The sequence below is a fragment of the Toxotes jaculatrix genome, chromosome 13 (assembly GCF_017976425.1).
Source record: "Toxotes jaculatrix isolate fToxJac2 chromosome 13, fToxJac2.pri, whole genome shotgun sequence".
Taxonomy (NCBI): domain Eukaryota; kingdom Metazoa; phylum Chordata; class Actinopteri; family Toxotidae; genus Toxotes; species Toxotes jaculatrix.
Window position 1 is genome coordinate 6,647,208 of NC_054406.1, and position 22,672 is coordinate 6,669,879.

The 22,672-nt window shown below is 41.7% G+C and overlaps 1 protein-coding gene across 1 annotated transcript; it reads right to left on the reverse strand.

The window, feature by feature from the left end:
- Window positions 1-1,767: 1,767 nt before the first annotated feature.
- Window positions 1,768-20,196, reverse strand: LOC121192420 (TGF-beta receptor type-2-like). Its single transcript, XM_041054109.1, has 7 exons — window positions 19,895-20,196; window positions 17,151-17,292; window positions 16,005-16,195; window positions 11,973-12,748; window positions 10,957-11,098; window positions 4,013-4,137; window positions 1,768-3,012 (listed from the first exon to the last, which is right to left on the reverse strand). Exons 1-7 carry the CDS (start codon window positions 19,965-19,967, stop codon window positions 2,833-2,835), a joined length of 1,629 nt encoding a protein of 542 aa, XP_040910043.1. The 5' UTR covers window positions 19,968-20,196; the 3' UTR covers window positions 1,768-2,832.
- Between the last annotated feature and the right edge of the window lie 2,476 nt (window positions 20,197-22,672).

Below are 22,672 nucleotides of genomic sequence, written 5' to 3' on the forward strand. Positions count from 1 at the left end.
TCAGCATGTATATCCAGTTTATCTGTAGAGCAACCCACACCAAGTGTGCCTGTGGCATAGTTTATGTAAATAGAGTATGTAAACGGTGGGAAGGGCAGAGGAAATCTCCTTGTGAGATGACAGCTCAGCACACTGTAGCTGATAAATCACTTTCCTGCTATTCCCAAGTGCATTTGTTTAACAGTTCATGCATTTTCTGTGGTGCTGCTTCACAACTGCAGCGCAGGTTAATGTGTTTTGAATGAAGGAATTTTGACATGATAAAATGAGTGTTGGGTGCAGAAATTCTCACAGAGCACACACCCTCACAAAAGTGAGCTAAATCACACACGACACACACATGCTGACATGACCACAAACATGTACGCATTACCAAGTTCCCTTTCTGGAGATCCTCATGCCGTGAGCATAGATGTATAGTTCAGTCTTAGCAGTCAGTTCTTCCTTATGTGGAGCTGTTTCAACAGCACTGCAGAATAGATTCTGGGACTCGGTGGATGACTCAAAACCTGCCTACGAGACACAGACAGGCAGAGAGACAGACAGAAAGACAGGCAAATAGTGGCACAGGTTGGCAGAACGTCACAGTCAGACACATGGTCCAGCCTGAGTCAGGTGTGGGCTCAGGATGACAGTTCTGTCACACACTACAGATGCACTCTATGCGTAACACTGTGTAGACCTGATGAACCTCTTCACTTGGCCTCATCCAGCACAAACGCACACATTCTCAGTGCAAAGCTGTCTGTAAGTCAAAAGATAACTGTCATGATCATGACGGGTGACAACACAGTCCATGAGATTTGTTTTGCTTTGGACAGACACCCCAAATTTTAAGCATCTCTGTGCTCTCAATGTAATCGGGAAAGAAAAATTAAGTATTTCGCAGTGCATGACTGAGTATGTGTGCGTGCCAATGTGAGCCTGAAGATGTGTTGTGCATATACTATGCATTATGGAATATGCAGGTTTACATGGCAGAGAGATGCATGCATGACTCATACTGATATGATTTAAGTTTGTGTCACAGTGTGCCAGGACTGGAACATGAACTCCCTGTTCCAAGTCTGAGAGCAGCTGATGGGCTAGCACAATCATGACATTAGTGAGCTTGTCATCCTGCAAGAGCTGAGTTCTCCAGTGATAAATTAGATGATATCTTCTCATACTAAAAGCATATTTTCAGTACATAAGAAAGAAAAACTATTATGAAACCCAATATTCACTGGCACTTTAGCCGTGGTTTGGTCCATTATAAGCTGGTGTTATAGCCCTGGCATTACCTAGTATTCACTGGTTATTTAGCCTTCCCAGATTTGTCTTGCTAGATGTTCACAACTTTTAACTGCAGACTTAGGGTTGGAAGAATCAAAACAATGAGCTAAAAGCAGCGAAAAGCTGAACAGACCTGTTGATTCTCAGTAGGATCAGGATCTGCAACATTTAAAGGCGTTCATTGGATTTGATGCTGAAAATATAAAAAAAATATTACTTAATGGAGTTAAGTACAGCATTTATGTAAAATACTGGATGGTACGGCAGTTATTTTTGTAAATAATTAAAGTTATGCATCCTTACCATGCTGAAACTGTTGGAGTGGAGCTGAAAATAATTTGTCACAGGCCGTAAAACAGTTCAGACTTTCTATAAAAATGATTCAGTGGTTTACAGTGTAAAAACAGCAGATGTTTAACAACAATCAAAAGTGGCACCAATGGTTAAAGTGTAGGGTATAGAGATTTAAAAACCTCAAACTGACACACGGAGTACTGTAACACTTTTAATTATGACTTTACAATTTTATACAAAAATGTTTTGACTTTTTTTCTGAGCAGGAGATCAGAGTTCCTCTTCCTGTAACAAAATGCCTAGAGACAAGTTCAGCTTTTATGGTATATAGGCAGTGGGCCGGATCCTCCAGTTTAAAGTCCTTTATACATATCCCTCTTCCCATTATTCTTTTGGTTTGATTAAACAGACTCTCTCTTTTTGGGATCCGAGTCCTCTGAGCAATACACACACACACACACACACACACACACACACACACACACACACACACACACACACACACACACACACACACACACACACACATATATATATTCCCCTTTTCCTTTCAGGCTGATTTTACTCTTTTCTTTTACACTTCATTGTCCTTGAGATTTGATATCGGCTTTCTCTGCAGACAACAGCCTTGTGTGGGTTTTCTGTTCCTTTGCTTTAGGTAATTTGCCTCAAGAAATTATATTTGCCTCATACTGTCATCCAGTCCCACTGACATCTATCCAAGGCCACCTTATAACATTGAAGTAGGCAGTCCAGTATATCCAATATTCATTATTAGTGTTATTAAATGTCTTAATATTTTGAGTTACTCCCTTTTAGCCCCCTTTCTAAAAATATACAGTCCCTTTATTTCCTATACCTGAAATGTCTTGTCAAAACAAAAATGACACTGAACACATATAAATGTATCATTTGGTGTGCATAGATATTGATAAAGTGCAAATAGTATTTGGTTAAAAAAGCTTAATAATGTGATTTCCCTGTTTGTGTATGACTTGATCCAGCCTTTGAAGCATGTAAAAGAAAAAAAATCAAGTCAGTCACTGGTGTTTATATTCATGTTGGTCCTGATCTGTGTACTATATATAAGCCCATCTCTGGTAACAGTTCACTTTCATCTACAGGATTTTCCCGTTTGCTCCTCCGTCACATATCTTCGACAAACCCTAAGCAAACAACGCGTCCGCTGGAAGTTCTTTCTCTCCCAGCTGTTTGGTTGTAATTCCTCAGCCGCCCTGGCGGGGGCAGTGTTTCTACTGAGCTCTACTTCTCATCCACAACAAAGATTTCTTCAGGGATCTTCTCCTCAGAGTCAGAGCGATCTGAGAGCTTGTCCAGGTACTCCATGTCATCGAAGCGCTCAGCAACACACTGGGCTGTCAGACGGGCCTCTGGGTCGTGGTCCCAGCAGTCCTCTATGGAGGCGCACACCATCTGGATGCCCTGCAGGGGGAGCAGTAGAGCACCGATTTGATCAGTCAATAATACTGACTTGAGGCAAGTCGGACTGTGTTTATGAGTTTCCATCTGTGCATATGCCACAGAGGTGCATGTATGAGTTACATAATTAGAGGAAAATGAAAATGGAACCAATTATTTTGCACAGGAAGAACTTTCTCAAAAGACAAAGAACCTGTAGAGGAGCTCGGGAACTTTACCTGTATTTTGACTGGAGGAACAAGGAACAAAATTTAGTTAAAACAGTTCCAGATCTGTTCTGAGGGCAGCACTATCTGATGGTTCTGGACTATCAGGGCAGAGTTTGCAGCAATGAACATCGCTGACCGATCAAACTCAAACACAGAGGCTGCTTCAACTTGGGTATAATAACAAAATAAGGAAGCACTGGGTGCCATTTATATTAATATTAGGATGAAGACCAGACATTTCCTGTTATGTTTAATCACACTAAAAACAAAGTTATGTTTTTGGCTCCCTGACTAGTTATAAAAATGAGAGAGAGCTGTGAACAAGCAGAGAGTATTAGTGAATCAGAAAGAGGAGGCTGAGAGAGCAAACAAATGTACACGAGAAACGGAGGCAGGCAATCATGGACTTTTCAGTCTCTGTGTTCACCTCTGCATGGCTCCTTTTAATTCATTCACGCACTGAAACATCACAGTAATGCAACAGTAAAAACATAGACCAACACGATGTCTCTGTAGTTGTTACTTCCTTGTGTGTAAATGCTGCATCTCAAACATGGCTGTTTATTTAAAATTTATAATTAGTCCAATCTGCCAAATCTTGACTATTCTTAAGATTCGATGAAAATGCCATCAAGAATGTGGAAAGGGGATGATTAGTTCTCAGTTTTGTTTTTGAGTTTAGTTCCTCTGTTCCCATAATTCCTCAAAATGGTTGGATGACACGGCAGCAGATTTTCACAGCAGCAGGTTGTCATAGACTACATGTATGTACAGTATGTGCTGGTGCCTCTTACTGTGTGATTGATCCAGCTGTTGGGGATCTCAGGTCTTCCTCTGTCTCGGAGAACGCTGTCTTTCATGCTCTCTACACACGGGTGTTCCCTCAGGTTCCCAAAGGGTGGCTCATACTCCTTCACCTCTGCACGTTAAGACACACAAACAAGAGACAAGAACAAAAAATGATCAAAATGATGATGGTTTGGTTGTTTTGGACAAACAGAACACTTTGAAACAGATTCACATCTTCTGACTGATCTAGCTCTCTGGAATAGAGAGGATAGATCAGATGGCAGAGCCCCACAACGAACACATCAACAACACCTCTCAAAGGATTCACTGTGTGCTCTAAATTAAAACTGCAGGTTGCAAACTTTAAATAGCACTGAAGCAGCACAAACAACTGAAGAATCCTGTGCTGCTGATAGAAGGGCCAAGGGGGAGATTTGCTGAAGAGAAACACTTATTGTTATCACATTTTTTACCCTTAGCATCAATAGGCTTTAAGTATCTCACCAACACAGCTCTGGCTTTGTGCAGTTCTCTTACACAACAAAACCCTGAGTGCTTGTCAAAGGAAATTTGAGTTTACCCAGGGAAAGATTTCAAATCATCGGTGTGGAGGATACAGTCTGGAAGCTGTAGGTCAAGACTTTTCAGAGAAAATTTATCTTTACATGAATTAATATTTCCTTGGAGTAAAACAACAAATCAAATTCCAATTCTCTCTCAAGTGCCCGGGGGCCTGTATGAAGAAAACACAAGTTTCAGGGAATCCGAGGAGATAAGAGAAGCCTGATGAGGCACATGAGTGTGTGAAGAATGTCGAAGTAAATAATTAGCTCATTTTCAATAATTAAACGATGACCAGGAGCGAAATGGCAGCTGAAGAATCCCATGGTGTTCCACAAGTAACCTCTGACAAAGGCAGACAAAAGCCTTCAAACAGAGACAGATAACAGAACTTAAGCTTTTTTATTTTAGGCTGTTTGAAAAACTTTAAATCGACTGTCACTGGTGACTGTTGTTGTGCACAATAATCCCTGTCAGCTGTTGCAATAACAACATCAGAATGGAAACCTTTTGTAATTTCCTCACGTAGAAAGACAGGTATGTACATACAGTACGTTGTTATTGCAGTTTTCAACTTTAACTACAAGCTTAAACATGACAGTTAAAAGAGTCAGACATACTACAGGCCTAAGTCAGTGTTATTACTCATTCATTTAAACAATACACCTACAAGGCGGTACACTCACTGATTGTGTAATTAGCAACTTAAATCAGGCCCTAAATACACACATCTACTGAATGACAGGCCCAGTGCAGATTGGTCCTGCATTTTGCTTTATGTAAATCTGTCCCACAGAGTTTACAGAACTGGAACAAAGCAGTGCCAGCCGGAGTCAGCGAGCTGTGGAGTAATCCGCCCAGGCACGACGCAAACATGTTGTCTCTGCAAGTAAACTGACAATTATATATCCCAAAATTTAAGGAATGAAAAAATGTACATCTGTTCCCTGAAGTGCTGATGGGAAACGACTGGAAAAGACTATCCATTTCTTAGTACACAGTTTGTAGGATGAACCACATGATGGTTTCATTTCAGTCTTTCAAAACATGTTAAAAAGAAACTCACAGGAAGTTATGAAGCCTGCAGACAGGAAATGGAGACTTCTGGGACACAGACTAATGCAACAAAAGACTTTTCTCAGAAGCTACCACCTATTTTTTCGCAAATCAAGTTCCTCTGGTTTGGTGTAAAAGCTTAAACATAAACCGGCCCAGCCATCAGTCAGGATTTAAGAGAAAATGAGACAGCTGTTTCTTTTTGTTTTGACAGGTCCAAGAGAGTGTATAACTGTACGCTAGACTGCAAATCCACTTTGTAAACTGTTGGGCAAACATGTTTATGTGTTCATCCTTAAACAATGGGCCCAAAATATATGAATCATACTACTGAGGACTTTACAGTGTAAACAAAAGTGTGTATTCCAGGATGGAAAGATTGGCGAGTCCAACTCTAAACAGAAAGATAGTTTTTCCAGGCAAACCTTAAATAAAACTCTGAACTAGCAAAAGCTATTGAAAACACAACACCGGGCAAGTGAGGAATGCTGTGGTTTGCAAAAGTCACACACCGCATATTGACAAGATTTCTGCAAAGCCATATAACAAGTTCAGCACAGTAACAATCAAGAACTTACACTACATTTCCTACGACAGCTGACATGTAGTGATGTGAATTTTGCAGTGGTAGCACATACTTCATCTATAATGTCTATTTTCCATGCCAGTTGTCAGGCATGCCTGTAGCAACCGTCTGGGAATCTGCAGCCAAGAGAAATTCGGTTAAATTTAGCTTCAGCGACAGACAAACTTTTCAATGAATATCACCCCTCTGTGTGTGTGGCTGTGTGATCTACATCCATGACAGTGCAGTCATGTTTTGCTGATGTTTGGGTATCAGAGCTCAAACTGCATCAGCAAGCCAAACAAGACAAAAACAGTAAGGAATGAGAAACACAAACCATTTTAAATTATTACTGCAAAGTTACAACCAATCATAATCCAGATATTTTGTTTGATATTCTTGTGCTGCTGCCCTTCCAAGACCACATTTTTGTCTAATTATTCTCAACAAGGCATGAATACAAGAAAAAGAAAAGAAACCCTGTCCCATAAACACATAAATAATGCAGGAAAACAGATCCAAACAGGGCTTCAACATGCACTTGGAAATAAATTAGTAATGCAATCGCAGTAACATTGTCTGTTTCCCAAAGTCTGTCTAAGTCTGGAACAACAGCTTGACTAATCCACTCCCAGCCACCTCTGCTGGTTTTCATTAGGCTGCGGTGGCTGTGACACTTGTTTTGTGTTCCTCACAGGTTGTTAAAGTCATTTAGTACAGATGCATACATGTGCATTACACACTGGAGGAGCTTACTTTTGAACATATGGCACTGACTTACCCTGGAGGCTTACCCTACCATTAACTGTAGCTGATACATACCCTAACCTTCACCTAACCCCGTTAAAGATGACCAATGCTATTTACACACACACACACACACACACACTCCAGCCCATTAGGCCCACCAGTCCTAAAGGAGTTGATGGTCTGACATCTGGAGAGCAGCTGCCCTAACCTCTCCTCCTCTCCAGTCTAGCCCAACCTCTCCCTCTAGGGACTGAAGGCATTTCTCCGTCTGCAGCTCCACGTTCAACACCACTCCACTATTATCCCACTACTTAGCCCCACCCGCCTGAGGAACGTCCTCATAGTCTTTCCAAGCCCTAAATCTGGACCAGCTAAATTATACAGGAAAGACATTTTAGGGAACAGAGGCAGAGATAAAAAGGCCTGAGCTTTGAATCCAGCTTTTCCTTCTCTTGGAGGTGTGTTGATCTCTCTGTTTTCCGCTCACTCTCTCTTCCACTGTCTTTATAGTCTTGGAAGATAAAGAAAGCAAAGTGATGGCTCATGGCTGGCTGACTGGCACTGTCGACAGACGGCAGTGTTCTTCTCGCCTGGCAGATCTCAGAGCAGACCATGGCCCCAGGAACTGTGACTACGTGGCTGCCTGCCACTGAGACGCTGAGACAGTGAGACAGCTGATCAGACATCTGTCCTCCACAGATACACACAGGCAGGTGGCATCAGAGACGAGAGATCCCAGGTCATTATAATGATGCCCTGGGATGTGTCATTCTGAATTTGTGGCGTGTGTTCGCATGTGTTCATATTTTGTCTCAAGTAAGATGAGTTCGCAGAGAGTCATGAGTGACTCACCGACCTCCAGGAGCAACTTCAGGAAAAACAAGAGACCAGCAGCGTTAAAGCATGAAACTTTTTAAACACACTCTGTAAACATGAGTTTTACTCACATGGTGATCTGATCCAAGAATCAATAGCAGATCTCTGCCAGCGTACTATCGGCACAGAGATTTTTAGCTGCCAGTCATGAAAAACCAAATGCCTGCATCTCATTCGTGCAGCTTGTTCTTTCCACCTTCCTCAGGGTCAATCAAGGTAGGTGTTTGCACAGCCTTGTACAGCCTTTTAACCTTTCAGCATGACAACATCTCCTTGGGTTTTCAGCTTAATGAACTGCATATTTCACCCCTCTGCTCATCTTGGAGAGTTGCCAAGTCTAGAAAAAGTAGATGTAGATATACAGAACATGGGAAGAACGCATCAGCTACCCCGGCGGCTTCTATCTTTAGTCTGTATTCTAGTCCGGGGTGGGATGGGAACAGCTCTGCTTCCTCTTTTCTCCTGTAAATCTACACTAGCCTGTTCTCCCTGTCTGTCTGTGCCGGCATGAGTAAAGCTGGATGGCTGTCTGCGGTGTTGAGGTGCAGAGAGAGAGAGTAATTAGTTGCTGCCTCACCTGCCTAAGGGTAGGAAGAAAAAGACAGGCATAGAGAGGGGGAGAGAAATGCAGAGAAACTGAGTTCAGACTGTCAAGTTTAGAGGCGAAGAATGACACAGAGTTCCTGTGCAAGGACATTCAGAAAAACGTGGTTAAACTAGGTCTAAAATAACATTTGCTGCAGTCTACAGTGTTCCTCTTTGCTGAGATCTAAATGAATGCAAATTAAGTGACTGAAGGACTCATAAGCATAAACTTAGAAGCAAATGAAATGGATGGACAGGAATGAGTGGGATGAATAAAGCTGCTGTCCCTCAAGAGGAAACCAAGTGAAGCCACACTAACCTTTTAATCCTTGTTTAGTCCATCTCTACCAACACGTATCCTGTCTGGTCTGCTCTCAAGAGACAATATCCACAAAACATCCTCACACATGGGAGACATCCATACTTACAAAGTTAACTTCACTCTAAAAACAGAGCGTCTTGGGACTGTGCTCTTTGCAAAACAGGAAATAGTCTATTTTGTTTTCAAAGGTGTACCCACAGGGCACACATGCCCTTGCTGTTGGGAAGGAAAAGCGAAGGGGACTGTGGGTCACTTGGCCATGTTTTTTTCTTCAAAGGACTCTTGGGCAGCATAACTGTACGATACATTTCAAGGGGGGCCCCTAGGGGGTGGGGGGGGGGGGGTCGTGGGGGGGGGGGGGGGTCGTGGGGGTGAAACAGGAAAACGCCAAAGTAGAAGTGTTCATGCCCAAACCCGGCTTTCAATCACTGCTCTGACACAATGGAGACAGGAGCAGTCACAGAAACAAAATGGACCACAGAGACACTAAAGGGAAGTGAAAACAAATGACTGACTGTCGACATGAAATAGTGCCCTGTAGTTTGCCTTCAGATAATCACCCATTTCTATTATTTGCACATATCCTGGCCTTGTTTTTGCTACAGAATGACAAACACGAGTAACGGTACATTAGTAAAGTGAAAGCTGATCCTTGAGACTTCTACAAGATGGATCGTGCATTTGCCACTTATACATTTTGTTCCCACAGTGATTAATGGGACATAAAGGACACACACATAAGTCCTGTTGCACAGCGTCACCCATCTAGTGAGTGGACGCTGTGAGTCACTCATCTAGTGGAGTTGGTCACTGGGCTCCTAATTGGTAAAATTGTCAATGTGCTTGTATTCCTTAGAGGTCAAACGAGCTGTGGAGGCAATTTTTCTTTTTACTGTATTTCTGAGGATCTTTGCTCAGGCTCCAAAGGGAATTTCATCAATCAGTGCGGCTATTGATTTCCTTTACACTCAGTGACCCAGGCTAATCTCTAAATTACCAGGGAAAACGTGTTCATCTCTATTAACTAAAGGTCACATGTGACGTTTACTTTGTGTACAGTGTGGGCAACACATTACTGGTATAGAAACCATGATTTGGGCAGGTGTCCACACACAAACACACACAAGGTGGAATATAGATTAAAGGAACAGGTTAACGTTTTGGTAAATATGCAATTGTTGTGGAGAATTAGAGGCGAAGAAAAATACAACTGCCATTTCCGTCAAGCAAGCTGTGGTTTCACGAGGGGTCACGTGCTCAACTGTTACCTTGGCCAGAGGCAAGGACTTCGTGGTATCACTGCTGGTTTTTTGGCAACCTCACGGCGACCCCAAGACTCCAGGATCTTAAGGCGCCTGGCCCAGAAATAGTCCCACACATAACCCCCCTAAAACCAAAACTTGTAACTTTTTACATTTTGTTTTTGTTGTTGTTTTCTGGCTGTAGCTTTACATTTAAAACACAGACAGAAGAGCGGTATCAATATTCTCACCTAAGTGCAAGAAAGTAAATAAGCATATTTTTCAAAATGTCGTACTCTTTCTTTAAGGAGTCCATTTTGTCCAACATTAACACTGATGTCAGCTCTGCTGTTTTCTACCTGTCTCAGAGTTTCTAACCTCTCACTAAGAAGAGGCAAGCCAGATGAGTAATACACATACTTATTCTTATATTTCCTGAGTGGTGCAGTTAAACTGACTTTGGCCTGAACACAGACCTGTCTTCCTGTCTACATCTGAAGTATTCCTCCTTGAACATAGCTAAATACAGTAAGAGAGATCTGCAAAATGTATCACTTAAATTCTGTACTTTTTTTTGGCAGATTTTTAATTATTTACATGATCCTTCAGTAGTATTTTATATCAATCAATAATTCATTGATTCACATTCACAAGTCTAATTTATCAGTTTACTAAAAGTTGCTCAAACTAAAAATGTTTTGATGAGGGTTCAGTGGAGGTTTTGATGTCCCAGGGTCTGACTACACTTCTGGAGGAAATTATTTGGCATAAACAAATAAACAACTAAACATTTTAGCAGCTTCCGTGTAAAGCTGCTGTATTAGCCTTTAAATTCAAATGCTGATGAAATAATACCGCTAACCGGAGTCATTTCTCTCACTGAGGCATCACATCAACTCTTTTTGCAGTCCTGAATTTCGTGGCTGTGATTTGCATGTGATTTACGGGGTCATCTATCGGGTCATGCCTCCGATCAATAGCACTTAATCTTACCTCCAATTGCACTACACCTGGAGATGATCTCCCACAATACTAGAGCCATGGAGTAAACATCGGCCTGTTTGAAAGACTCAATGTTTTCTAGGTTGATTCTCGACTCCAACACCTCTGGGGCCATGTATCTGGCTGTACCCACCTGAGAAAAAAGCAGAAAAGGAGACAGAGATGTATGCCACTGGAAGTCTTTGATACCACTGATGATAATGAATGATAACAGAATGCATAATATTGTTTCATATGGGTTAAACACGGTGCTATAGATAATAATAAATAATCTGGTAAACCACAAAACAAGAGAGTAGTTGAGTTGAAAAAGCCTTGCTAAACAGAACATCTTAACAGTAAGAGTTATCTACCAGTATTAATCTAGGGCTGTAAGACAGGCGATCATTTTTTGCTGTAGTAAGATGTCACATCACGTTTATGTAAATCAAAACATGTTTGATGTATTAAATAACTGGAAAAACAAAGGTAGCTCACAGCTTGACAACACGTTGCTTGTCTTCACATAATTACCGCTTTGGAAAATGTGTTCACCGGCGCTTCCTCCAAATGCATTAAGGGCATTATAATGCATTAGGTGCTCTGCACAGCAAAGGGTGAGGCCATTTTGTAATGAGTCATTTTCATAACAGAGTCTAATATGACTCTGGCCTATTACATCAGCGTAATGAGTCCATTAAGAATCAATCAAGCCTGTTTGCCGTGTGACTATAATAAAATGACAACCTAAGAAGAATTACAGCCCTATTTCTATCAGCATTAACCATCTGGGAATAAGATATAGAGAATGCTAAATATTTAGAGATGCTGTCCCTGAGTGATGAGGATCAGAAATGAAAACTTTGACTGATAGTATGGCTCTTTTCAGGGTCTAATAAATATCTCCAGCGAAATATATGGCAGGGCTTGGAATGGCCTCCGGAGAGGACTGATTTCTTAACTCTGAGGGGATCAAAAGCAAAGTGACACCAAATAAATCCCCTAAATTTAGGATTAGAAAGTTTTACCTGCCCACTGTTGGCCAGCTCATCCACAGACAGATTGTTGTCCAGCCGGAGTGCGAGGCCAAAGTCACACAAGCAGCAGGTCAGGTCGTTTTTCACCAGTATGTTGGAGCTCTTAATGTCCCTGTGTGCGATAGGCACCTTATATCGACCGCAAGGGGTGTGGTCACTGTGAAGGTGAGCCACTCCGCGGGCTAGCGAACTCCCAAGCAGCCACAGGTCGTGCCAGCTGATAATATGATGAGTCAGGTACTCTTGAAGATTCCCTCTTGGCTGGTACGCTGTGATCAGCCAGTACTGTCTCTGCACCTTTCGTTCCTCTGCTGTCAGGAAGTGAAGCACATTGTCATGTCTCAAGTCTGCGTCTGAGAAGATGTCCTTTTCATTTTTCCACGAGGCGTATTCCTCGTATGGGAAAATCTTTATGGCCACAGTCTCAAAGCCCTGCTCCTCGCTGACTGAAGAGCCCTGCTTCAGTTTAGCTTTGTAAACTTCTGCAAAGCGTCCTTTTCCAACCTGAACATCCAGTTCGATGGGCAGCAGCTCTGTGTTGTGGTTGAGATTGTTGGCGAGTGTGGAGCTGCTGTCTGAACCTTCGTCGTCTAACATGATGGCGTGAGCATCGCTGAAGTCCAGCGGAGGACCCTTCTTTCGTCTGGAGCTGGCTTGGCGCTGGCGGTAGACCCGATAGCAGTAGAAGGAAGTGATGACGATAACAGCCACAACCAGAAGAGGCACCAGGCTCACTAAGATGACTGCTATCACCTGGGAATCCGTGTCTGAGGGAACAAAAGTCAAAGGACTGAGATGATGACAATGAAGATGGCCATATATATAGTTTACACTTTATAATAACAGTAAAAATAAAATATTATGCCCACAGAAAATCATCCTCCGACTCTTCAGCTCTGCAGAGTGTTTCAGCATCTTTCAGCTCATTGTTCCTCAATGAGCACTCAAACCTGTCGTCACCAACCTGCTTAGCACCAAAGAACAATCTGACAAAGTCAGTGACTAGCTGCTGAACAAAGAGGGATACAGAGCTAAACAGAGATAAAAGCAGAGTGAATATTTGACCTCAGTATGATGATTCATTAAGTAGCTAGAAACATGGCTCCAAATGAATGCTAATGTTGTTCTGTGTCTGCTGGATGTGCACCATTTCAACTTTAAAAGGTGAAAATATGTCCATGTGGTGTTTACATCTTACTGTTCTGCCCAAAAGCGGCCAAAACAATATACGCAGGTTTAAAAGGCAATTCTTGACCTTGGTAACAAGGGTTGAGAAAATAATCTTACTGCAAGGTCCATTTAGTAGTTTGCTCAGTTATGAAATTGTAGATTCCATATAAACATATGACACATTCAGAACAGCTCAGAAATTATGGTAATTTGAACAGCTACGATTTCAATTGGGCAAACTCTGTGATACAATCAAAAGTTCCAGTTCCATGGAAATTATTTTGTCAGCCACATTTGTATAGTTCAAAGTAGGTCTAAAAAAGTGAGATATTTTGCCATTCTTTTGGATTTTGGTCTCTTCTTTGAGTGAACAACATGTAAGTTCTTTCGAAACACTGTGTTTTTCCACTTGTGCTTTTTTGGAATGATCATGAACATAAAACAGCTTCTCTACCACAACATAAAGAAATAACACTCAAATTCTGTCTCGACAGACTGTGTCTAGTCAAAAGTATAGTAAAGTAGTCTTCTCAGAACAGCAGAGGAACCTGACCCTCCCATGTGGAACGTCTATAAGCATAGGAAAGCTAAAGTTAGTGTCTAAGCCACAAATGCAAACTGCTCCCTGACCCAGTCAACCACATATTGTGTCTCTTTATAGTTTATGTCTGATTCTTATAATTTAGGAGGTGGTGTGTCTGGTAGCTGCTCTGGTTTTGGCAAACAGTGAAAGTTTATGCTTGTGCTGTGTTTCTGGTCCAGTTTTTGAAGCTGCAGTCATAAAAGAAGACCGATAAAAAGTATATAACCAGACACAACATACTAAATGAGAAAACACCAACGGGTTCACAGTTTGACGAGTTCTAAATTTAATCATTTACACGTCTCGTCTGGTGGCTCTGAGTGCCACACAACTTTCCTAAATATTTTTAATTTTAAAATTACCAGCTTTTACAGACCTCAGTTTTACATCCAGTTAATTTTGGCTGCAACATATAAGATGACAATAATTTTGAAGCAGAATGTGCTCATAGTTTTCCAAATATGCATAAGAACCCAGGTTGGTGAATTAAAAAACAAATAAAACAGATTTTAGAGGCAAGTGCAGATGCGAGGAGTAAAGTTGGGTTAAATAAGGGAGGAGGACGAATGCGGAAAGCATCAAGTTGACTGCCCAGTCAAGCCCTCTGGTTCTCTCCAATTTCTTTTTTCTCAACAGGAAACCACATGTCTGAAATCCTCAACATGGCCCCAGCCAGTTTGTTTTGATTTTGGTAGAGTGAGAAGCTATTTCTCACAACAAACCTGTCACTGTGCCTCCTGGACTCTCCCAGACAGCTTTGGCCAGAGCCTCATTCATAGTACGAAATACTGAATGTTCTGGAGAAAATGTGAGTGACAATAACTTTGAATTACACCTTAATAGGGATCTAGTTCCCACCTGGTTAAAAAACCTTAATTCAAGATTTTCCTTAGATTTAAAGTTTTTGTTTAAAATATTCTTTAAAGGAACTGTTCATCATTTTGGGAAAGACTCATATTAGCTCTCTTGCCAAGATCGGCAACACTTCAATGGTATGAAACAGAGTTTATGTTTTGCATAGCAGCTCTAAGCATCTTTTAGCTGGTGTGTGATTAACGGCTTAGTTTTTCCTCTAAGTTGTATTATAGCTTTGAGCCCTCAATCGGAAAAAAAAGATTTATACAATGCAACATCAGAGCCACTTGTACTGTTGCCTTGTAGTTTTTATCTCGGCTGAAGCTCCTTCATTATGACACAGTCACGTGCTCAGTCACACTGAGAAGTTACAGACATTCTCGACAGTGAGCAAATGAATTTCCATGACGTGGTCTGGACTGTGCAGATGCTTTCAATTTGGCTCTCTGTACAGAGCCAGGTCTCGGAAATGTACCTCAGTGTTATTACTGCCTGGATGCTGTAGTCAAAATACATTTGATTCCAGGACAAATGTTGTAACTGGAGTCTACAAGCCAGTGTCTCCAAAACCTGTTTGTAATCATGTATCTGGAGAGCATTACAGTGCACACGCGTTAGCATTCACGCATGAAGCCTTACATGACAAGCTGATAGGAACTGGCATGATAATATTAGGTCGACCATGACTATGACGTTACCGTGTTATGTTCTACAGATGTAAGAACCGTAAAGTCCCACTTCTTACATGCTAATGCAGTGTTTTTGCACCACTAGTCCACTGTGGTAAGGAAAGTTTGGATATACAAAAGATGCAGTAATAAGGGACTTGTGTAACTTTTTACAACTTAAAGTCACACTAATCAATATTATTATATAAACCATGGTTCAAAAGTGTAATGTGTAATGTGAAAGGGGGTGGTGGAGGGGTTCCCCTCAGTTCTACACAGTGTTTTGGCATCTTATATCTAATGTTTCTGGTTTTACATCCTGAAATTTTACTGTTTTGGTTCAGTCTCTCTGCTCTCATCAACCTTGTTTCCAGAGGGCAGCTGTTTCAGCCATAAACTCACCGTATAGGACTTGCCCAGCACCAAACGGCAGAGGGACAATGTTTTGACTAGTTGGTGAACTCAGCTGAGCATTTAACAGCTAAAGAGCCATATTCTTCTCTCAGTAGTGGATGGAGACCAGGTCAGAGAGCGAACACTGGGCATACACTTGTCATGTCATGTGAAACATGAGACTAAATATATGCTAATGTTACTCTTCATCTGCTGGATGTGTAAACAGGCAACTGTTTGCTAACATGTTCGCTCTAACAACTTCATGTCCGTGCTGTGTTTACAGCTTGTTCCTCTGACAGTGGCCAAAAACAGAAGAAAAACAAACAAAAAGGCAATGTCGCTTTAACTTACGCGAGTTAAAAAAGATGTGCTCATTGCATTCATCCTCAGAGCAAGAACAGATGAAAAACTGTGAGCCCATGCCCTTTCTCTCTTTCATCTCACACTTGCTGTTGTTGTAATCCTCCAAGACCAAGCCATGCAGCTTCTGAGCTGGGTTGTGGCAAACTGTATCAAAGGTGACGTTGTCATCTTTCTTCCTCCTTAGAAAGAAAAAAAAACACACATCGAAAACACTTTCATTTACTGCCTTAAGTTTGATTTGTAGTTATTGTTTTGGACTATAAAACAAAGTCTAGGGACTTTTGGAACGGGGAATTTATCACAGCATTCTTTTGGCAATGAAATCCCCTTCCCCCTTTCAGATCTGTATTATCATGCAACAAGGTTATAATGGTAAGACCACAGTTGTGCAAATAATGCAATTTTTCAGCTGTACAGTGATAAAGTGGTAACTGTAAATGCCACAGTTGTCTCATTCAGCAGTTCGCACTCTCAGCATTATGTAAATGACTACAACACAGAGGTCACATTGACAAACAGCAAGGTTTTGAAACATCATTACAAACGGGAAACAAGAAAAACCCCTGAACCTGCAAAAACATACATATTTAAATGTTGCTTCCCTGCTGAGCAGCACTGACCGTGTTATTATGAGAGACATTTTAAAGAGGTGCTGCTGTCCACGTGCCATTAGCTTTCTGCTAACCTCAGCTCCTAACATGCCAGTTACACTGCTAATATAATGAGAAACAGCAGCGCGGGCTTAAGCTTCTTAATACAGACACAAATCTGCTTCCTGCTGCTTCTCACATTTGGAGTCAGATCTGATGCTGATGGGTGGTTAGGCGCTCATGTGCTATCATAATCCAGCCAACTGTCTTCCCCAGAATGCTGACTGACAAAGCGTTCAAAGGAAAAGGTAACTTCAAGGAAGAAATTGCAGGCCTTCAGGCAGGAAATGATGTCTGATCTCATTAATAAAAGAATGTGCACTGAGGCGTCATTTCCTCACTTCTTTGTTTGCACATTTAGTTTGATCTAAGACCACTGAATATAATGAAAAGCTCTCTTTTCACTTTAATCTTATTCATATCACTCATTTATGACTAAACCATAACCAAAAGAACTATTGTGTTTAGTCAAGTGGACACTTACCAAATACTGACGCACACATCTTCATCATGGGGGCAGATGGACGTGATTTCGCACTCCACCTGACAGCTCCCTTTACCTGCGCATTTGGTTGCCTGCACATCACAGAACTTGCACAGCCTTCTTATCTTCATTATACTGGCCTCTAAAGAAAGAGAGGGGAGTTGAGAGAGGAAAGACAGTGAGTTGGGTGGGTACACAAAAAAAAAGTTCAGTGTAATCTGTAAAAACACAAGACAGACTCAAACCAATTTCCTTGTATGGTTTATGATATTTATTACCATCAAAAGCAAGAAAAAACTTTAAACTTTAATTAAAGGGTGGGAGTATTCTGGAATTTGGCAATGAATAGAAGCAAATATTCAACATAATCACAAGAAAATCCCAAATATTTCTTCCTAGAGGGGTGGACAGATTTGCTCCCTGTGAAGTCTGAACAATAAGAGCAGCACACAGTGGCATCCACCTCCTTTGGTCTTGTTCAGACTTGACTTTGCCAGCAGGCAGACCCGTATCAGTGAGACAGACAGGATTGTGTGATGAGTGCCTGTGGGTTTGATAATCATCTGAGGAGACAACTTCCAGACAGGCAAGAACAACAAACAAAGAAAACATGGATGCATCTCCTTGCTGAAAAGTCTCTAATTTGTCAAGCTGATGAGTCAACTCCCCCTCTAGATAGGTGCTGTACCAACTCTGTATGTGAATATCAAAAAAAAAAAAAAGAGGACAAAAAAAGGAGTGGACAATGCTATGTATCAGCGTCAATGAATGTTTGCGGACAGAAAAAAATGTGCGTGTGTGTTGATGGGTAATTGTATTTCCACAGAAATTTTCTCGGTGCAGTTTTACCGTAAGTCCTTACAATGATAAAAATCAGTTGGGCAACACGTTTCTGTAGAAAGAGAAAGAGACTGAGCAACAAGGAAGGTGTGCAATCGCTCTTCTCCTGTAAGGGTGTGCTTCCCACACATAAAAGTGCAAGCGGAAAGTGGATCTTGAGGCTTTAAGAGTTAGAAACTATCCTAAGAAAGGATATTCCAAATTTCCCAGGATCAATCCAGCACCGGTGGTTGAAGCGTCATCAGGAAAAAAAAACTGTCTTACAGAAAATCCCACATGATTTTATCATTACATGAAAAGTTTGTACAAGTGTACATTATGTAGATCCTAGTAGTATTATGATAATGATGATGATGATGATGATGATAATATGTGCTTAGGCCACCTGGTGTGAGGTTACTGAGTAAACAGAGAGGTAGAGGTTGAAAAAGAGATAGCAAGAATTCCACCCGGTAGGAGCTTGGGCCCTGCACTCCGCTTCTTCGCAGCTTTCACATTATTGTTGATAACTAGCTCAAACCGAAGCATAGCCTGATTACAAAAACAGGAAGAGAAGGGGCATGTGACAGTAGTCCTACAGTAAAACCACTTAACCACACTTCAACTGTATACTGACGTGCAACATGTGCACAGGATGCTCAACCTGTTGCTTGCGTCAAAATATGCAGCGTGTGACTTTACCAAGGTAGAAAGTGGGTTTATTTCTACAAACATACTTACTCCAGAAAGAAAAAAAAACAACAAACCAACATGAGCCCTGTGCCTGTTTTAGACAGGGAAGTGTAAGTGAAAGCAGATTTTTTTCACAGTGTCAGCAGACAGTGAAGAAATGTGTTCGGTATGTGTCTGCCCATGACTTCGCACTGACTTGACAAAAACGTACTCTGTGTGTGCATATGTGTGTATGTGTGTGCGCTCTTAACCTGGCACAAAAAGCCCCCTGTGTCATTTTACCCATTCTGTGGGGTCATGCAGCAACAGGAATGCTGTACAACCTGCACCGTGAAACAGAAACAAATCTAGAGCACCATACTTTGATGCTGCCTCACAGTCAGTGCCAGAGCGAGACACTTTCTGAAGAAGCTGTAGCAGGATATTGCACACGGATATTGCTTTCTGGCCTTGTCTTAACTGAGAGACTCCCACACAAATAAAAACATCAAAATATTAGACCTGAACTCCAGACTAAACTATGTGACAGAGCAATTTAAGTCTCTGCCTGGTGGGCTGGTGAGGTGTTTTGACACATATCAGCACTGAGGGGATATATAGTCCATGCCTGAATGCTGGTGGTGAGAAGGTGGTTGAGCCGGAGTAATTATATCATTAGAGCAACTCCTCTGAAAGAGCATGTCATTTAAACCCAGGAGGCGGGCTATGGAAGGGATGAATGGTAGTAATTGTCACCCAGGGCTACATATAATTGCAGAGAGGGGGGAAGAGGATTAGGAGCAGCCAAAGCCACTTGGTGCCGCTGGGACTGAGCCTGAGACAGATGAAGGTAAAGCACTGTCTTCTTCAGAGGGGGGCTGCTAGACCTGTTAGCAATGTGGCTGCACATCAAAGCTGGAAATAGCCCATCTGATGAGGGCTTTAAAGGCTAACAGGTGACATCCGCAAGTTAAGGCGTTTAAAGTACCCCGGCTGCTTCTCACGTTTTTATTAAATTAATTTAGCTTTAAAAAGTATATATATATATATATATATTAAAAGCGATATAACACGGCGCTACAGGCCAGTGTGAGAAACACCTGTGTAAACAATGAGTACCTACAGTTTGTCCTGCTCCCTTTAAGGAAGCGGTTTGTCACTTTGTAGAGCTCGATAACGCTTCATAGATTTTCTTTAAAACTACTTCGAAGCTGCCGCTTTCACAACTTCTCTGAGAGTAAAGTTCAACTCACCCGTCTCCTCGAGCAGAATACTACCAAAGAGTATCGTTCCACACCAAAAAGCGGAAAACCGAAGTAGCTCCATTTAGAAACGGACCGTACGCCCCCCTCCTTCTCATTAATTAGCCGAAGCCTTGACAGCGGATTAATATCCAGGCGTCGCGGACTTTCTTTCGGTCCGCCTGTTGCTCCTCCAAAAAAATAAAACGCCTTCACAGCTCCGGTTAGAAGAAGCAGAGTAAACACACCAGGCAGGACTTGCCCTATATGACTCACAGTATGTGCACTTTTCATGAAACAGGAAATCTTCAGAGGGGTTGGACAGACTTTTTTTCCCCTTCTTCTTCTTCTGCTTCTACTTCTCAGTCATACTCCTGCGGCTCGCAGAGTCTTGAACCATGTCATTAAGAGGCTGAAACCCAACAGAGCAAGACTTGAAATGACATGCTCTAAAATAGCTTAACCAGAAAGTTCACCTATAGGCTGCCAGTATATGGAAACACCCTGAGTTACTTCAAAGTAGTCACCTTTCAGATCTAATTTAGAACTGTCAGATCTCAAAGAAAACTGCAGGGTTCAACTGATATTTAATTTTATCACAAAAATTATCATTAAAAACATTTTTTTAGGCACTTAGCAGCTCACTAAACTCATTTAGGTGTCCGAGCCAAGTCACTAAATTACATTCCTCTGCTGCATGTTTTCCTGAACAGGTTCCAGGCATCCAAGTTAATCAAGGGTGACAAATGAAATGGTGAGAGTCTCTCCACACATTTCATAGTGTTGGTTTTTATTGAAGACACACAGAGGTTAAGTCCACTATAATACCCATAAATTACCCACCTATTGCTGGGGTTTTGCAGACATGTGTTTTTACTCTGCATACTCGAGCCGTGATGTCAGGTTTCCGTCCTGACCCTGTGACCCTGGAGCTTATATCTCTCCACACGGGAAGTCGACTCCTTCTTACGCCACCCTACTCACTAAGCTTTATTAACAGCGCTTGTATTGCTGTTGGTGTGCCGGTTTTAGTGTAGGTACGGTGTAGTGTAGAACAAAGACGCTCCCTATAACTTCAGAACTTGCCTGAGAATCTAAACATTTTTGTTTTCAGTATTAAAGTAATCCAGCGATGGGTGTCTGTAGCCTACACCCATGGGTACACTTCAGACAGGAATTGACAGTAGCTAATTCGGCATACTTTTAATGGGTCCAGTTTGTCAAAATGTAAACAAATACAGGCCAAGAAAACAGGCTCAGCTGTCTAACTTTTTTCTGAGTGTTAGGCTTTGAGAAGACCTGGTATATATGTTTGGGAGAGATTTCATTTAGCACATTTCACTGACCTTATTTTACTTTTGGCTCTGGGTGGGTGTGGACGGTTGGGTGTGTGCGTGTGTGTTTGCTCAAGTCTGTATGCCAGGCGGCCATTCAGCACTGCAAGATGGGGTCCAAGCCACAAGGTGGAGATCCGGCAGCGCTGTGAGCCCAAAACGGCCATTACCCACTGACCTCAGCACATGTGGTCTCCCAGAGGGTCACAACATCCTGCTCACTGACCACAACACCCAAACAAACTCTTTTATAACTTTACTTTATCTGCTTCACTGCAACAGGAAACGCACAACACTCCAGTGTGCCCAGAAAGGCTTATTTGAACATGATCTTTTTTCGTGTTTCTTCATGTGCCTCTTTCACTGTTACTTTTAGCTTTCCTCCTGCACAAGTTTCACAGTGTTCCCCTGCCTTTGAACAATTTTTTTCCACTTCATTGCACAAACACAGATAAACAAGCACCAGGCAAACATCCTGAGTGGTATTATGCTCAATAGCAGGTGCTTGGCGTTCCTGTAAACTGCTTTGGTCGAGTGGAAAGGCAAACAGAGAAAACTGATGACAAATATCTGGACGCATGCCTCGAGATAACGCAGATGGCAAACAAGCACCGCGTGCAGCACATTACAAAGGCGCTCTGAGATGTCAGTCTCTTTCCACCTTTCTCTGGCTCTCTGTAAGAAAATGCTGCTAACACAAGTATGGTGTCTCTCCCACACAAAGGATTATATCCTATAGTGCATGCACATTTCTTATAAGATTTCTCCCTCGCACTGAGTGCCAGGTGGGGGTAAGCCACAAAAGGAGAGGGTGCACAGGAACATTGAATCATCACTCAGTACAAAGCTGAGCCATGGCAGGTATTGCAGAGTTAGAAAGATGCTGAATAGCTGTTAGAAACCATGAATTGGTTTGGAATTCATGTTGTTTGGACACTTTGTCCATCAGGTTTGATTTCAAACCTCTGAAACTATAAGTGTTAAAGAAATTGCATAATATTCCTGCACAAGACTTTGCATTTTCAGTCCATGTTCTGATACCCAAAATTAATGCTAACATCTTACACAAGAGGCGCTTCCCTCTACTGCAGGTGATTGTATATCAAGCTCTGAGCTTTATGTGAGAAATACAAAAACTGATCGAATAAGCCAACTCCAGAAAGGGTTTCTTCATTTTATTTATACTATTGCACACTGCATTTTTGAGATATCTTATGAAATCTGTTGCAAAACTCAAAGGGCCCAGGAAGACGAAAATATGAAAGGTTGACCTTTTCTTTTCAAAAGGAAATTGTTGATGTCAGTTTGGCAGGTTAATATGTCTTAGCTGCACAAGGTTGGCAGGTATCAGTGAGCTCAAGAATCCAAATTGTGACAGCACAGATCAGCATGTGTGCTTTTAAAAAGGTTTACACTAAAAAGTAGGTGAAATATGATTAATATTTCCTCTGACCTC

Coding starts and splice junctions, on each gene's coding strand:
- LOC121192420 (XM_041054109.1), bottom strand. CDS start 19,967: ATGGAGCTACTTCGGTTTTCCGCTTTTTGGTGTGGAACGATACTCTTT. Junction 4,138..10,956: donor CAGGTGTAGTGCAATTGGAG/GTAAGATTAAGT, acceptor CTTAACGTGCAG/AGGTGAAGGAGTATGAGCCA. Junction 3,013..4,012: donor ACAGCTGGATCAATCACACA/GTAAGAGGCACC, acceptor CTCCCCCTGCAG/GGCATCCAGATGGTGTGCGC.